The 19,204-nt window shown below is 39.4% G+C and overlaps 1 protein-coding gene across 1 annotated transcript in view; it reads left to right on the top strand.

Annotated features, from left to right (window-relative positions):
- The window catches only part of LOC114647854 (leucine-rich repeat-containing G-protein coupled receptor 6), a 440,711-nt gene that overhangs the window by 364,996 nt on the left and 56,511 nt on the right, over positions 1–19,204 (top strand). The window contains exons 7-10 of the mRNA XM_051924410.1: positions 6,527–6,595; positions 13,362–13,433; positions 16,616–16,687; positions 17,076–17,144. Of these exons, the coding sequence (XP_051780370.1) occupies positions 6,527–6,595; positions 13,362–13,433; positions 16,616–16,687; positions 17,076–17,144 (282 nt within the window). The remainder of the gene's footprint in view (positions 1–6,526; positions 6,596–13,361; positions 13,434–16,615; positions 16,688–17,075; positions 17,145–19,204) is intronic.

The following is a 19,204-nucleotide window of genomic DNA, read 5'->3' as shown; positions in this document are numbered from 1 at the left end:
TACGTCACAACCAATCAGTTCAGGAATTTTGCACCAAAATTTTCAATATCATTACAACAAGTGAGGGAATACGCGCATTTATACATTTACCAGCACTCCACATGAGGTAACGCTAAAGGAAGCTGCTGCTGTTGTCCCAAGTACGGATGGGCACTCTGTCTGTCTATCTATCTGTCTGTCTGTCTGTCTGCCTGCCTGCCTGTCTGTCTATTTTATAGTGTCTTTCACTCTTTCTATCTTATAGTGTCTTTCACTCTATTTTATAGTGTCTTTCACTTTATCTATCTATCTGTCTGTCTGTCTGTCTGTCTGTCTGTCTGTCTGTCTGTCTGTCTGTCTGTCTGCCTGCCTGCCTGCCTGCCTGTCTATTTTATAGTGTCTTTCACTCTATCTATCTATCTATCTATCTATCTATCTATCTATCTATCTATCTATCTATCTATCTATCTATCTATCTATCTATCTATCTATCTATCTATCTATCTATCTATCTATCTATCTATCTATCTATCTATCTGCCTGCCTGCCTGCCTGCCTGCCTGCCTGCCTGCCTGTCTGTCTATTTTATAGTGTCTTTCACTCTTTCTATCTTATAGTGTCTTTCACTCTATTTTATAGTGTCTTTCACTTTATCTATCTATCTGTCTGTCTGTCTGTCTGTCTGTCTGTCTGTCTGTCTGTCTGTCTGTCTGTCTGTCTGTCTGCCTGCCTGCCTGCCTGCCTGTCTATTTTATAGTGTCTTTCACTCTATCTATCTATCTATCTATCTATCTATCTATCTATCTATCTATCTATCTATCTATCTATCTATCTATCTATCTATCTATCTATCTATCTATCTATCTATCTATCTATCTATCTATCTGCCTGCCTGCCTGCCTGCCTGCCTGCCTGCCTGCCTGCCTGCCTGTCTGTCTATTTTATAGTGTCTTTCACTCTTTCTATCTTATAGTGTCTTTCACTCTATTTTATAGTGTCTTTCACTTTATCTATCTGTCTGTCTGTCTGTCTGTCTGTCTGTCTGTCTGTCTGTCTGTCTGCCTGCCTGCCTGCCTGTCTATTTTATAGTGTCTTTCACTCTATCTATCTATCTATCTATCTATCTATCTATCTATCTATCTATCTATCTATCTATCTATCTATCTATCTATCTATCTATCTATCTATCTATCTATCTGCCTGCCTGCCTGCCTGCCTGCCTGCCTGCCTGTCTGTCTATTTTATAGTGTCTTTCACTCTTTCTATCTATCTTATAGTGTCTTTCACTCTATCTATCTGTCTGTCTGTCTGTCTGTCTGTCTGTCTGTCTGTCTGTCTGTCTGTCTGTCTGTCTGTCTGTCTGCCTGCCTGCCTGTCTATTTTATAGTGTCTTTCACTTTATCTATCTATCTATCTATCTATCTATCTATCTATCTATCTATCTATCTATCTATCTATCTATCTATCTATCTATCTATCTATCTATCTATCTATCTATCTATCTATCTATCTATCTATCTGGAGGTCTACAGAGAGTTCCTTAGACTGGCTTAATTTTTATCTTTTTCCTAAACTCATTCATCTTTATTTATATATACAAGTTGAGAAACAAAAATAACCGAATTGGCAAAAAAAAAAAAAAATATATATGTATAGTTATTGATGAATTACAGCATTGTAAACATTACCACCATCTAGATTCTCCCCCTCCCAATAATAATAATATAATTTTTTGCATTTATATAGCGCTTTTCTCACTACTCAAAGCACTCAGCAATTGCAGGTTAAGGGCCTTGCTTAAGGGCCCAACAGAGCAGAGTCCCTAATGGCATTGACGGGATTCGAATCTCTACACCTCCTCCATGCGTATCTTCCATTGATTGAAACAGTGCTGAAAGTCTTCTTGCTTGAGGCTCTTAATATATACTGGTGATGTCTATGAATCACAGACTTCAAACAGTCATATAAGGGATATGCGACAAAGGACCAAATATGACGTCTTTAATAGACCTGCCACTGCTGTGCCCCAAATATTATCGCGCCCAGAAATGCAAGGATCATGTAGAAAAAGTGTTATATCTATATGCTGTGACCAAAATGTATCCATATCTCCTCAAATGAAAGTCTGCAATGTGCACTTTTAAACACGTCTGAATTGTGGCACAGAGGAGGAAATCAAGGAACAAATGTGCCTCTGTACCAAACAAAGGGTGGTGAAGTTAGACAGAAAAAGCAGATAAGACAAATTGAAAGATTTCTGTATTTTTTGCCAACCAGCACAGAGAGGCTTGCAGATTTCAGTATACTTATCTATAAACAGCATATACAAGTTTATAAATATTATATCATGGAAAGGAAAATAAGTAATAAAATAACAAGCCAAACTTCAAGCAATTGTGAATCATATTATATAAAACCATATCTTGCCAACCATGTCAGCTGAAATGAACCCTTATCTTAATTTCACACAACTATTTAAACACAATAATAGGTTCTAAAAGCACAAAGCCGTAAATCTTTCTTTTTTTTTTTGTCTCCTGTTACTCTTTCATTATGCTTTGCCAACAATAAAATTTGCAGTTGTTAGATAACATTTATTTTTCTTTGACAAGTAAAGTCCAAAAAACATAATGGGTCTCTGTGAAAACCAAATTATAATCCCAGCCTCTACAATCTGTCAGTAAACACGAAACAGTGAAACACTGGGTTTCTTGTGACCTTTACACCAAACTCTCGTCAAATATCGCTCAATTAATGACAAACATTAGGGAGTTCGTTGTCGTTATGGTATATTTGCAGAAATGCAGCTCCCAAACCTCTAAAGTGGCTCTGCTGTTGCCTGCAGACATCCATCCATCCATCCATGTCCAGTTCTCCAGCTCTTCTAAGGAACAAACTGTCTTCCAGAGCACCTCCTAACGTTTTGTTTTTTTTTTTTGCAACCCAGCCGTTGTGTTTTTTTGTAAGGGTGAGTCATCTGATTTCCTTTTCACCTTGGAGGAATAACTTTTTGATCACAACTCTTCTATGAAGACCACTCTGCATTGTAGATGATTGTTGGTTTTTGACAGTTTGGAGCTTGTAGCTGTGCTGGACATCTTTCACTTTCAAACAGAAGTAAGCTTGATGGATTTCTCATTGGCTGCACATTTGTTTTTATGAAGTTTCTGGTCCTCAGCTGTGTCTGTCTGTAGAAAAGCTTGGACAGGACATCTGGAAACATCTGTCTGCTTGGTGGAGACCTTGATGATGGGCCCTGCTCCTATCCTCTGTGTTTGTCCTGGTGTAAGATTTGCAGGTTTAACCTCCACCTCTAGCACCACTTACCCTCTTTAGTCTGGTTGTCCTTGCCCAGTGTTATTCTCTGTATACAGCTGTTTCTGTTTTAGTTAATCCTTTTGTTAAAACCTACACTTTATATCATTAATAACAACAACAACAACATGTATTTCTATAGCACAATATCATACAAATGATATGCTTTACAAGATGAAGAAAGAAAAAAGAAAAATATAAAAATAAGACTAGGCAATACTAATTAACAAAGAATAAAGTGAGGTCCGATGGCCAGGAGGAGAGAAAAAACAAACAAACTAAAAAATGGCCACAAGACCCCCCAGCCCCCTATAGGTCATTCTACCTAACATCAATGGTCTCAATCAGTCCTCATGGCTTTCAGACTCCATGTGGAATGATAAAATGATGATGGTCAGGTGGACCTCTGGCCTTCAATCCATCAATGTACAACAACAACAACAACAACATTATTTCTATAGCACATTTTCATACAAATGATATGCTTTACAAGATGAAGAAAGAAAACAAGAAAAAATATAAAAATAAAATTAGGCAATACTAGTTAACATAGAATAAAAGTAAGGTCTGATGGCCAGGGAGGACAGAAAAAGCAAAAAAAAAAAAATAACTTCAGATGACGGGACAAAAAAACTAAATTTGCAGGGGTACCGAGGCCATGAGACCATCCAGCCCCCTCTAGGCATTGTACCTAACATAAATGACCTCAATCAATTCTCATGGCTTTCAGGCTTCATGTGGAAGAATTAGATGATGATGGTCATGTGGACCTCTGGCCTTCAATCCATCAATGTAGGGACATCACGGTGCTTTGATCAGGTGGTTCTGGCACAGATCGGCACCCCAGAAAACCAGAAAAAGAGCAGCAGAGAAAGTAGGGGTTAGTACGGATTGAGAAGCCATGAAAAAAAATGATAATTCAATGCATATACAGAATTTATTATTATTATTAATATCAGGGTTACACTAAAATGAAGTTACGAAAAATCCATTTTAAAATAATGAGTTTTTAAAGTGCTCCACCATATTAGCCTATCAGTAAGCTGTTCCAGATTTGAGGTGCAGAACAGCAGAAGGCCGCCTCACCACTTCTTTTAGGTTTAGCTCTTGGAATTCTAAGCAGACATTCATTTGCAGATCTAAGGTTACGATTTGGAGTGTAAGGTGACAGACATTCTGAGATATAGGATGGAGTGAGATGATTGAAGGCTTTGTAAACCATAAGCAGTATTTTAAAGTCAATTCTAAATGGCACAGATAACCAGTATAGTGACATGAAAACTGGAATGTAGGGACTGCATGGTGCCCTGATCAGGTGGTGGTGGTGGTGGCGCAGATCACATATTGAGTAAAGCCCTGGACTACTGTATATGCCTACAAAAGCCTCACGTTTGTTAACTGGAAGGTGTTCCATTACAATATTAGTGTCTTTCTTTGAGGACATTCAAATATCCCACTGTACTGCTTCACATTTTGCGAAAGAAATGTTTGGAATTTTATAACATGCTTGCTTCTATTGACACACTAATCCAGATATCGTAAAATAACCACCTAAGACAAAGAACTATTTCAAGTACTGTATGTAAAGTTCTCTGATTTTATAAGTGAGCTGACTATCAGTCACATACCCAAGACTTGTGTGAATGTCAACAAAAACTGTTTAAACATTTGACAGTTTTGTGGCAGTTACAATATAATATGTCCTGAGGATTTTCTGCTGAATCTATTTAGTAAATGTGTTTTAGGATTAAGCACAACTTAAAAACAGGTCAGTGTTTTTTTTTTTCTTTAAATTATACAGATTTTACTCTGAACCCAAAACCAAAACATGTGCATTTTGGAAGAACACTTTGTAATTTCAAATTGTGGAGCAGAGGGGTAATGCAAGGATAACGTGTGTTTCTTCCAAACATTATGGGGGGCACTGTATCAGTCTGTCAATAACTTGACAAGCTCCAGTTGCTTTTCTTCAATGCAGGCAGATTTTATATACTCTGTATACTAGATAATGTTTCAGTTCTTTTTTGTATTGGTAATTCATATTTAGGAAGCAGTCTCTCTCTAACAGTGAACACTTGTCCAGAAGAAGAATTATGAGTTTATTGTTCTTTTCGAATTTGAAAAGATAATAAAGGGAATGGTAGAATGCTTATTGAATGAAGATCTTTCTGTTGCTCTTGTGATGTAATAATCATGATACTGAGTGTCCCGGGACACCTGGTAAGATTGCAAAGCTTTCCTTTTAGCATTTTAAAAACTTGTTTTGATTTAGGTTTGTGCTTTCAACGACCATTTATGTTCATTTCAGTGTTCTCTACAAATACACGACGCTTAAACCAGTCCTCTTTCTGGAAAAGTAGCCCACTATTGTAAACTTACAAAAAGAAATGTCATAAATGGAGACAAAAAGCCTGAACGGGTCATGCAAGCCATACTTATTTTGAAATAATAAAAGGCTCTTTAGCTTTAAAGCATAAAACCAGATGTTCATTCTCTAAAGCTGCCATTTCAAGAAATTCTTACCCTTGCAGAAAATAAATGGGGTACCCTATTAAAAAGAAATAAGGAATAGCGTTGTGTTCAAAATGTGTAATTTGAGTCTTAAATCACCAGACTCTTTGCAGCCAATTTATAATCTCCTCTTCTTCCTTTGAAGGTCAGTCCTAGTCCTACACCATCTTGAATATCCTTTAAACTCTCTTGAAAAAAAAGAAAGAATAGGAAAAAAGTGGCATTAGTGCTCAGGAGAATAGGGCCTTGCTTTATTTACTGTTACAGTTATTAGCAGAATGGAAAGGTGATTTGTTTCCTTGTCTTTTTCCCCCCCTGATGATGTTGAACCATCTCTGCATTTTCTGAACTTTCCAGAACAGGATAACAAGGGCATGCTGGGATAGGCTCCAGCTTCCACCGGACGCTGCTCAGGTTGAACAGGTCTGGAAAATGGATTGAGTGCAGTTCAAAGCGTGTACTTCATGTAGTCTAACACATTCAGTTGTCGCTGTTAGTTTTTTTAATAAGACTCATTGTTACAAAAAGATTTAACAAACAAAAATGGTTTCAATCTGAACAATCTGATTGAATCAATCTGAACAAATGTAAAATGCTCCAACTTCCATATCAGTTAACCAAGTCCCTGAGCACACCTGAATGTCACACCATGCTACAGTTTCGAACTTGTCTTTAATTCTACAACTCCTACAACTGTACATTTTCTTGTGATTTATTTTAGAGATCTGAACTACAATGAACTTCAAGAGTTCCCAGTTGCCATCAGAACACTGGCTAAGCTACAGGAGCTGTAAGTAATGTTTTCTCATGACAGAATTTGAAGTAAGTGATGATATTAAAAAGACCGCTTCTAGACTTTAAATAGAAGGAATAGCCAAAGATTTACATTCTTATTAAAAAGTATCACTATAATGAGCATCACATTTTGATTGTGATTTGTTAATTAACCACAAAAGAATTTAGAATAATAGCTTGTTTAATCCAAATCAGTGTCACGGTGGGGATGGAGCCAATCCTGGCAGCACAGTGCAGAAGTCAAGAACCAAGCATAGATGGTCCAGTCGAATGCTGGTCACCAAACCCACACTCACAATGGACCAGTTTCATATCGATAGCTAAAGTGTACATCTTGGGGGGGGCTCCATATTGTACTGTAATCCACTACCGGTCAAAAGTTTCACTTGATTTTTCAAACTTACAGCACAAAGTCCAAGGTGTAATAACACAGCAGCCTTTTCTAAACTGTGCTTAAGACAGACGGTTTTTAAGTAATCATCAGAAGCTGGGACAACTGTGCAAGTTGTTTGCTTCAACTTGTGAGGCTTCATTTACTTTAAATGCTGCAGAATATCTGTAGTTTGTAACCTATTAGTTGTTCCCTGAAGAAGGTCCATTTGTAATATTCTGACATTTCCTTTTTGTCAGTTTTTGCTAACCTAAACTTTAAATTTAAACCTCTGCCAGTTTACTGCTTACCATTTTACCATTTTAAGTCATTCATTGCATTTCAACTAAATTAACTCTGAGGTGTTCTAAAACTTTTGACTGGTCGTGCGTGCATTTGTCTTTTTGTGTGCCTGGAGGATTTAAAGATTTATATCATAAAGAGAGAAAACAGAAAACAAAATCACTGTCCAATGTACCCAGTGACCTTGAATCAATCAATCACATCTCTTATATATATTTCTCTTCTGGTTCGTCCTGCTTCCACTTCAAAACTGGTCCCGCCCACACGCAGCCGACACGGCATTTCTCGATTCCTATTCGTCCTGCTCCAAACCATTCCCCACATTCTTCCAGTTCCACTTGCTAAACACAAGAAAAGGCATTCTTCCCAACAACTATATGAGTGCCAGAAATGCAATAAGAAGTACACTACACAGGATTGTCTGACTAAACACAACAAAACTCATTCACAACTCTTGGAATGCGACATCTGCAAAGCAATGTTTCCAAACCAACGCAGTCTCATCAGGCATACACACAATCCTCTTCCCGTTACCACAGGTACTTCTTCACCTAATTCCTGTCTTCCCGTCCAAGAGTACAACATTGGGACTCCAGACGAGCAGTGCAAACACTGTCATGCACTATACTGGCCTGCTGAACGTAATACATCCAACAAGTACTCGAGGTGCTGCCACGACGGTAAAGTAACTTTACCACCTTTGCGGGAGCCACCTGTGTCTTTACAACAGCTTCTTACACAGCAAACATCAGAAACTAAAAATTATCGTGAACACATTCGAGAATACAACTCTTCCCTAGCATTTGCTTCCATGGGTGCACAGATAACTCAACCTCCTGGCCTCGGACCATACTGTTTTAAAATACGGGCAAATTTATCACAAAATATTTCCACTATACGCTAACACTTCAATCTCTCCAGGTTATGGACAGTTGTATGTTTTTGACACAACGCAAGTTACTGAAGTACACTTACAAAATAAAGCAAACTCTCCATGAAGCAAAAATGTACTTCTCCAGCTAGACTCCATGCTCAGACCCATCAACCCCTTCACTAAATCATACAAACACATGCATGAAATCGCTCAGTCCAATCCAACAGCATCTATAAGAATGGTTTTCAAGGAAAACCCTAGGCAGGATTTACGATGATACAATACCCCGACATGTCACACCGATGATGCAGCGATTTTCGTTGGAGAAGATGGCGAACAGCCTGCCGAAAGGGACATTTGCATCTATCCCATAGGCAACTCCTGTAAACAGATTTCCACGCTCAATATGAATTGCGATCCTATGGTTTACCCACTTTTATTCCCTTATGGAGACATTGGTTGGCACAAAGATTTACAACATGCTCCTGATAAAAGAACCACCAAGCGAATAAGGCTTACTCAATGCCAATTTTATGCGTACAGATTAGCAATGAGGAATACATTTAGTATTTTGCACTCTACCGGCAAACTATTACAACAGTATGTCGTAGATGCGTGTATTAAAACAGAGGGCGCGCGTCTCAACTATCTCCGATTACATCAACAAGATCTGCGCGTGGAACAATACAAAGGACTATCAGACGCACTGCAAGCAAACACTGAAAATAACAATGTACGTGTAGGCAAAATGATCATATTACCGTCCACATTTCCAGGAAGTCCAAGATACATGCAACAAAACTATCAGGAATTCCATGGCCATAGTACGTAAATTCGGAAAGCCTGATTTATCTATCACTTTCACATGTAATCCTGCTTGGCTGGAAATTCTGCATGCACTGTCGGATACCAAAAGACCATAGCACAGACCTGATATTGTAGTACGAGTAGATCTGTCGTCTCCACCAAAACACCTATTCACAGCTGCGTCTTTCAAGAAGTATTTATTTCTTCTTGATTTCTGAATTCCTTTCTCACCGTTTTCCGTTCCTATTCTTACACCGCCGTATGCTACGGCAGGCTTCAGCTAGTTTCTTATAATACACTTTGAGCATCACAGTGTCAAGCCAAACGTTTTATTCAGCCATAGCACTTGTGAAATCCCATTTATCTATCCATTTTAATGTCTCCATGGCTTGACTTTCAACTACACTACTGAGTATCTTGCTGTACATGCAGTTCTCAACAGATTTCTTTGCATTCACTCATAATTTGGTTCTTGCTGTCATATGCGCTGCAGCATTGTCTTTGAAGAATTTGTTTTAGGTAACAGCTGGTATCAATCTTGCATTTCCTTTTCATTAACTTAAATTATTCTGTCATGTCATCTTTTAATATCTGTCTGCATACAATGAACACGTTCAGCTTTTGCAGTCTTATCTCGTAACTCATTCCACCTATCCCTAAATCGTCTCCATCACTTGTAATACTGAGACCAAAACTGCATACAGTTTTCTAAATGTGTCTTTAGTAGTTGAAGACCCCAGTCTGTGCATATTGCCTACTTGACTTCACCAACACTCGCCTTCAGCACAGGCACACCAGAGTGGTTTGGACACCACAGTTAAATTTGCTGATGACACTGCCATCATACAGTAGGTCCAATCACTAACAGTGATAGAATAACTAAATAACCAAAGAAGATGTCACATTACTTGACTTCTAGTCACTGAGTATGTCAGACTTTTCCACAGTAGTAGCCGATCATGTTACATGACATGTCAAATTTAGCAACTGTGTGCAGAAATCCCAGTGTGGTTGTACTTGCTCCTTTTTGTGGCAGCCAATAACATGCTACCTGATGGAGCCATTGCTGTATGATGGGTTATCAGGTATGACAAGTCCAGGTGCAATATTTCAGAGTGCTTTTCTTTTTTCCATTCTGCTGCTGTACAGTGCATCCAGAAAGTATTCACAGCGCATCACTTTTTCCACATTTTGTTATGTTACAGCCTTATTCCAAAATGGATTAAATTCATTTTTTCCTCAGAATTCTACACACAACACCCCATAATGACAACGTGAAAAAAGTTTACTTGAGGTTTTTGCAAATTTATTAAAAGTAAAAAAACTGAGAAATCACATAAGTATTCATAGCCTTTGCTCAATACTTTGTCGATGCACCTTTGGCAGCAATTACAGCCTCAAGTCTTGTTGAATATGATGCCACAAGCTTGGCACACCTATCCTTGGCCAGTTTCGCCACCCATTCCTCTTTGCAGCACCTCTCAACCTCCATCAGGTTGGATGGGAAGCGTCGGTGCACAGCCATTTTAAGATCTCTCCAGTGATGTTCAATCAGATTCAAGTCTGGGCTCTGGCTGGGCCACTCAAGGACATTCACAGAGTTGTCCTGAAGCCACTCCTTTGATATCTTGGCTGTGTGCTTAGGGTTGTTGTCCTGCTGAAAGATGAACCGTCGCCCCAGTCTGAGGTCAAGAGCGCTCTGGAGCAGGTTTTCATCCAGGATGTCTCTGTACATTGTTGCTGTCATCTTTCCCTTTATCCTGACTAGTCTCCCAGTTCCTGCCGCTGAAAAACATCCCCACAGCATGATGCTGCCACCACCATGCTTCACTGTAGGGATGGTATTGTCCTGGTGATGAGCGGTGCCTGGTTTCCTCCAAACGTGACACCTGGTATTCACACTAAAGAGTTCAATCTTTGTCTCATTTTCTCAATTTTCTTTCTCATGGTCTGAGAGTCCTTCAGGTGCCTTTTGCCAAATTCCAGGCGGGCTGCCATGTGCCTTTTGCTAAGGAGTGGCTTCCATCTGGCCACTCTACCATACAGGCCTGATTGGTGGATTGCTGCAGAGATGGTTGTCCTTCTGGAAGGTTCTCCTCTCTCCACAGAGGACCTCTGGAGCTCTGACAAAGTGACCATCGGGTTCTTGGTCACCTCCTTGACTAAGGCCCTTCTCCCCTGATCGCTCAGTTTAGATGGCCAGTCAGCTCTAGGAAGAGTCCTGGTGGTTTCGAACTTCTTCCACTTACGGATGATGGAGGTCACTGTGCTCATTGGGACCTTCAAAGCAGCAGATTTTTTTCTGTAACGTTCCCCAGATTTGTGCCTCGAGACAATCCTGTCTCGGAGGTCTACAGACAATTCCTTTGACTTCATGCTTGGTTTGTGATCTGACATGAACTGTCAACTGTGGGACCTTATATAGACAGGTGTGTGCCTTTCCAAATCATGTCCAGTCAACTGAATTTACCACAGGTGGACTCCAATTAAGCTGCAGAAACATCTCAAGGGTGATCAGGGGAAACAGGATGCACCTCAGCTCAATTTCGAGCTTCATGGGAAAGGCTGTGAATACTTATGTACATGTGCTTTCTCAATTTTGTTATTTTTAATAAATTTGCAAAAACCTCAAGTAAACTTTTTTCACGTTGTCATTATGGGGTGTTGTATGTAGAATTCTGAGGAAAAAATGAATTTAATCCATTTTGGAATAAGGCTGTAACATAACAAAATGTGGAAAAAGTGATGTGCTGTGAATACTTTCCGGATGCACTGTACATAAAACATGAGACATCAGACAGACACGCTTCTCTTCTGTTTCTGGAGTTCAAAACACATGCGTTCCTTAGTCCTTGTTGCTGCTTTATATGCATTGGACCTCCGACTGAGTGTTCTATGGAAGTCATCTCTCATGCACACAGTGCCGCACCCTTACAACTAAAGGCAAAATCAAACAGGTTTGAGTGGGTGAGTCATGGATTTGTTGGACGGAGTCGCAGGGTATGTCCCATTAGGTGAATGGTATATACAGGATGATGCCATCGACTGCCTCCACCTCCCTAACATCATGCAAATGAAGGTTGTGACTTGAAATCCTTAACAGAAATGGCCTTAACAGACAAGTGGTGCCAGGACAGCAATCTCGCCCTTAATGTTACCAAAACCAAGGAACTGGTCACAAACGTAAGAAAGTGGAAGGCAGACCACATGTCTACCTTCAAAGGGATGCTGTGCAAAGGGTCAGCAACTTTCAATTAGTTGCTGTGAAGTTAGCACAACACATCTTGGCTACATCTAGAAAGGCTCACCAATGCCTTAACTACCTCAGGTGCCAGATTAAAGCTTCATGATTACAATAAACTCTCACAGGGGGCTGGAGCCTTTCATAACATCCTTGAAGCAAACCTGCACAGAATGCCAGTTTTTCACATGGCGCACACACACACACACACACACACACACACGCGCACACACACACAGAGTGTCATCAGTCAGTCAGTCATTTTCCAACCTGCTATATCCTAACACAGGGTCACGGGGGTCTGCAGGAGCCAATCCCAGCCAACACAGGGCACAAGGCAGGAACAAATCCCAGGCAGGGCTCCAGACCACCGCAGGGCATTCGCACACCTGCACACCAAGCACACACTAGGGACAATTTAGGGTCGCCAATGCACCTAACCTGCATGTCTTTGGAATGTGGGAGGAAACCCACGCAAACATGGGGAGAACATGCAAACTCCACACAGGGAGGACCCGGGAAGTGCACCCAGGCTTTTCATACCAAAATAATTTTGTTTTGCACTCGAACTAACCTGCTTGTGTTTGGATTGTGAGCAGTTTGAACATCAGTACCCAGAGAAAACCCATGCAGGCCATAGGGAAAAAGTGCCAACTCCACACGAGTGGTGAGCATGCAGGGAGTTGAACCCATTCTTCTGAAGCTGTCCGGCAGCAGCACTAACCACTGTGTTGCAGTGACATGTGACACCAATGATAATTCTAGCAAGTAAAATTATTAAGTAAACTACAAAACTGCACTGAGCACCACTGTGAGATTGACCCAGCAGCCAGCTGAAGGCGACAACCTTCCATTTGTTTTAATGTGCGTTTAGCCCCTAATCCAGTTAGCATTTTTCTTGAGGCATGCATAAAAGCCTACAGCCAAAACAGTAAAATGTACTAACGTCTTTTTTTGGTCTGATTATATTGTAAAAGGTACTAACGTCTTTTTTGGTCTGATTATATTGATTTTTCTTCACTGTTTCCTATTTCATTTTAGAACTCTGCATTATATAATGCTTTTTTTCTTAACTCCAGTGTTATACTTAGTGCTAAGCCACATTATTGTTATTGACCTGAACATGAAATACTGAAAGGCTCGTATTTTTTTTTATCTGCTTCTAGTGGCTTTCACAACAACAACATTAAAGCGATTCCAGAGGGAGCATTTGTTGGAAACCCCCTGTTGCAAACCATGTAAGTCTTGTACTGAACTTGTAATGCACATGTATATTGCAGGTTTCACTAAACTGAAGCTACCTGCCTGTCTTTTCTCTTACTGTTTAATCGAAAAAAAAAACAAACATTTGGACAGACGTGTGATTACGTGTTTAATCACATATGCAAATGATTGTGTACTCGTAAACATGAACAGAATGTAAAACCTACACATGTTCAGGTGTTTGTAGGCGTATGTGTTAATATACATAGAGCATTGTATAGGTTGATATACATGGTGGAGTAAATGTATGTTATATGTGCCAGATTTAAGACCTTTTGAGGCCCTAAGCACTTAAAAGATTTTGGTGCCCCAATATGTATCTAATTCAAAATATAAACAGTAATAAACTAAAATAAAATTGTATTTTTCGGAATGAAACAAAACCTACAGTAAGATGGAAATATTTTTTATTTTTGTATACTTTAACTTTATATATATTTGAAAACTCTTCTTTTACTTTTTCTAATTGCAAAGTCTTTGATCAGAACCTCAAAACTAATCCTACGTAAAACATCTATGTTTAGCGGAGATAAGGCATCAGGCCTTCCTCTATTATTATCCATCCATCCATCCATTTTCCAACCCGCTGAATCTGAACACAGGGTCACGGGGGTCTGCTGGAGCCAATCCCAGCCAACACAGGGCACAAGGGAGGGAACCAATCCCAGGCAGGGTGCCAACCCACCGCAGGACACACACAAACACACCAAGCACACACTAGGGCCAATTTAGAATCGCCAATCCACCTAACCTGCATGTCTTTGGACTGTGGGAGGAAACCGGAGCGCCCGGAGGAAACCCACGCAGACACGGGGAGAACATGCAAACTCCACGCAGGGAGGACCCGGGAAGCGAACCCAGGTCCCCAGATCTCCCAACTGCGAGGCAGCAGCGCTACCCACTGCGCCACCGTGCCGCCATCCTCTATTATTACTATTTTATTATTCATTTTATTATATATGTGGTTCAACGACCATGATTCAGCTGCACCATTTGCACTTTTGCACCATATGGTCCCTGGCAAATCCAGCCAGATAGAAAATATCTGTGGTGCCCCCAGTTCCCTTGATGCCCTAAGCACGTACTTATTTTGCTTAATGGTTAATTCAGCCCTGGGCTGTGCTCACATGTGTTCACCAGTTAGCACATTGTCAGTCTGTATGTTCGTGCTGATTACATATACAATATATGTGCATTCAGTGCATATGTTTGAGGGAATTTGTATGTTTTGAGTATAATTCTGCATTTGCATAAGTTTGTTTTTTCACCAATATGTCACATTGAGAATGAAATAAATAAAAAATAAAAATCACACAAACATAAAATCCCAGCCAACCATTATATATACTGCAAATATCATTCCGCAATATAAACTTTTTCATTTCAAATTTGGTGTGGTCGGCTGTACGTGAAACTTGTGCATTCTCTACATGTCTGTGTGACTTTCCCTCGAGACTATCATTTCCACCCTCAGGTCAGTGCTGTAAATTGACCCACGGTGAGTGTGTATGTGAGTTCATACATGAATCTATTCTGTAATGGACAGGCACACGTACTGCCTATAAATAAGTATTCAGCCCATGGAATATTTCATATTTTATTATTATCCACCATAATAAAGGGACAAGCGAATTTTTATATCCATGCAGTTGCTATGTTCCTGTAATTCCAAAAGATGACATGTCACATACATTTATAGTAATAAAATACATTACATTTCTCATTCTGACAGATGGCGCAACAGCTTTTACAAATTCTATACCAAATGGTATATAACAGAGACATATGCAATGAATTTGTCATTCCAATAGATGTCTTCATTTTACGTTAGTCAAGTACCATTCAATGAAGATTAAGAAATGCATACCATGCCTCCATAATGCTAGGTAATGTAGAAACACGCAAATAGGCCCTCAAAATACACAGTGACTCTCTTTCTGGACGTTTGAGGCATTAATAAATGCCAATATAACATGCACAACCATATGACAGTGCAAATATACAGTTATCTTCTGAACTTTGAATAAAATGTCCCTCACTGTATTTAAGGAGCAGTCTCTTGTATTTTAAACTTACCTTACAAAGGCAGGCCATTTACAACAGCCTGCTGGACATGGCTGATTTGTCACATAGCTGACCTGCACACTCTTTTTGAGTTTCACATGCCTACAACTTTCTACAAATATGAAGGTTTCTTGAACAAGTCCGACTGTAGCAATTGGTGGATTTAATGATTTGGGAGCCAAAGATAAAGATAGGAATGGGGTCCAAACTAATCCCATTACTCACCCTTCTCTATACTTGTTAGTCTAAAGCAGTGCGAAATTTTATAGAGGAGGACCCAGTTGTCAATAATGACTCATGTAGTGTGCTGTATTAAACCTAGGCGTGCCTATGAACCCAGGCAAACTAGCAAATGTGTTACTGGCAAACATTACATTTAAAAATAGTTGTTCTGAGAAATGGTTTAATTATAAAACTATTTTATCAAAAGCCAAGAGCAATGCTAAAACATTTTATGCCATTGTTCTGCTCACAAACATGAAACTGCTTGCTTTTGCACAAACGCTTACTATTAAATGAGATGCTGCACGTTGCAACAGTTTGTTGCAAAGATTTGTATTTCTTCATTGCTTCTGTACTTGCTTTTCCGAATTTTCATTTGTTAAAAGACCTGCCCAAAACTGACACTGACCCATAATTGCTGTGTCTGCATCTGGGGGGTTTGTTTCCGCCATGCAAGTGGCGATCCATGGGGCTTGGCAAACCATTTGTGGCCCTTTCTCTTTCACTTCAATTGTAATTCACAGCTCATCGTGACCCAATGCGACATGTCTGGTGACTCACACCGTACGAAACACTGCTCAATTGTATTGAAAAGAGTTCTTCTGTTCACACCGTAGGAGAATCCAGTTTTGCATTTCTCAAAGGCATCACCAGCAGTGGCTCACTCCACATTCAACACCGTCTGTTGCCTGCCTAGGATGAAACGCAGTATTTCATTGTGGCTTTCTCTCACTCCTATTTCTCCCTGGCTGTGCGGATGCTGTTCTTGTTCTTGGCTGGTATACAATGAGTGTTATTTAACTAACACAATAGTATAAGACTCTCAATGAAATAACAACTTGGGGGCAAACAGGTTTTCTTCTGTTTTCAGCCACTTTTATGAGAATCCCATCCAGTCTGTTGGCAAGTCAGCCTTCCAGTACCTGCCAAAGTTACACACTCTGTAAGTAATACGGGTCCGGGCGTGGGTTTCTAAAAACAGTAGCCAGACTGTTTGTTTTTGGAGGATGTTAAACACAAATTGGGAGCGGGTAATGTTACGGTCATTAAAGGCCTCTGCTTTTACATTTGTACAAATTGGAAATGTTATAGAAAAAAGGGTAGATAATTTGTCACCATCCTGTTTTGTATATATATGCTAGTTTTTGAATGTAACCATGAAAGATGCCGCCTATGCTACAGGTTCAGAACTCATTCTGGGCATTTAGCAACTGTGTTAATGGCGCCAGGCTTCATATACCTAACAATAAATGTGCAGACACAAAGTGTGGGCTTTAAGCACGCAGTCAAGAAGTTCATACGCTGCTAATACGAGGTCTCTACACTTTTAGGTCGTTGAATGGGGCAACAGAAATAAAGGAATTCCCAGACCTCAAAGGAACAACCAGCTTGGAGATTCTGTATGTTAGTTTTTTCTTTTCTCTGTGTTCTTTATACTTTGAATAAGTAAAGTTGTACAGTGGTGCACTTGGAATGACAGATGCAGGGAATACAGTACATCAAAACATTAGAACACTCTAGATGAGAACAGGCCATTCAGCCCAACAAAGCTCGCCAGTCCTACCCACTTAATTCATCTAAAAAAACATCAAGTTGAGTTTTGAAAGTCCCTAAAGTCTTACCGTCTACCACACTACTTGGTAGCTTATTCTAAGTGTCTAGCATTCTTTGTGTAAAGAAAAACTTCCTAATGTTTGCACGAAATTTACCCTTCACAAGTTTCCAACTGTGTCCCCGTGTTCTTGATGAACTCATTTTAAAGTCACAGTCTCGATCCACTGCACTAATTCCCTTATAATTTTAAACACTTCCATCGTGTCTACTCTTAATCTTCTTTTGTTTAAACTGTAAAGGCTCAGCTCTTTTAATCTTTCCTCCTAACTCAACCCCTGTAGCTCTGGAATCGGCCTAGTTGCTCTTCTCCGGACCTGTTCTAGTGCTGCCTCAGCAGTGCATTATAAAGCTTGAGCATATCAGGTACATTCATAAGGTAAAATGAAAAAAAAAAAAATAGGAGACATTAATACAAGTGATTATCTTTGATTAAATTAAATTTAAATAAAAGCACAACACAGCCTGTTTTACTAGGAAACTAAACAAACATTACTATACACTAGAACTCAGAATGGCTGTGAACTGAACAGCGACTGACAAACTGACAAAGAACGACCTCGGCCTGTTTCTGCAAAGGCATTTTAATCACACTAAAATCTCGATTTTAGCAGCCTGGTCACTACCTATGCTGCCATGAAATAATTAGAAACTACAAGACACAGTTAAATATGAGGGGGCATCAATAAATCAGGCTTGTCCGCCAGAAACAACATTAGCATTTTTTAAGTAAAGACATGAGATGAAAAGGGGACAGAAAAGCAATAATCTAATTGGAATAAGTAACTCATGAAATAAAAAAAATTACACAAACATAAAAACTGCAAAGATCAGTCCACCATATGAAATGTTTCTTTTAATATTTGGTGTGGTCGGCTGTGCGTGAAACTTGTGCATTCTCTACGTGTCTGTGTGACTTTGTTTAGAAAGTCATTTCCATCTTCATCCTAGACATGCAGATCAGTGCTCTGAATTGACCCACTGTGAGTGTGTATGTGAGTGCAAACAGTACATGAATATATTCTGCAATGGGCAGGTACCTACATTGCCTGTTAAAAAGTATTCAACCCATGCAATATTTCACATTATTTTATTATCCACCTTAATAAAACGAAAAGTGTACCTCTGTGTAGGTCCAGTTGCTATGTCCCTGTAATTATAACAGATGGTATGTCACAAACATTTACAATAAGAAAATGCTTTACATTTCTCATTCTGACAGATGGCGCATCACAAACATTAACACTGCTCTTACAAATTCTGTACCAAATGGCATATAACAGAGACATATGCATAGTATTTGTCATTCCAACAGACGATGCAACGCAAAAAATTATAGTAAGGCCTGTTTGAAAAGTGCTACATAAAGGAAAAGAATTATTATTAGTAGTAGTAGTAATATTAATGCAGTTTATCGCTACAATTGTTTTTGATGTACCATCTGTTGGAATGATGAATAAAATGCCTTAAAACAAACATTCATTCCAATAAGTGGTGCACTTCTAGTATTAATGTTGAGGTCTAAGTTGATTGCAGTGTATCTGTGTGAGTCGTAAGAAGTGCATTTGTGCTTTCTTTGACCTAATATACTTAATCTGTTTTTTTTGGCTGACAAAAAAAGAACATATTACAATGAAATGTAACTTTAAAAAAAGCACACTTTAATCAAAATGCACCTCCTATAAAATCTTTTAAGACTTAACTAGTGTGAAATGTGCTCTATTTATCAAATGATTAAGCCAATTTAGTGAAAGCTCAGGTACAACAAAAGCCAGAAGACCCTGAGGCCCTTAAGGAATGAACCTGCCAGTCTTCAAAGATCAAAGCATAAGTTGGATAAATGACTTAT

Source organism: Erpetoichthys calabaricus, chromosome 3 (genome assembly GCF_900747795.2).
Source record: "Erpetoichthys calabaricus chromosome 3, fErpCal1.3, whole genome shotgun sequence".
NCBI lineage: Eukaryota > Metazoa > Chordata > Cladistia > Polypteriformes > Polypteridae > Erpetoichthys > Erpetoichthys calabaricus.
The sequence above is the reverse complement of the archived record's forward strand: the minus strand, read 5'-3'. Positions and strand labels throughout refer to the sequence as shown.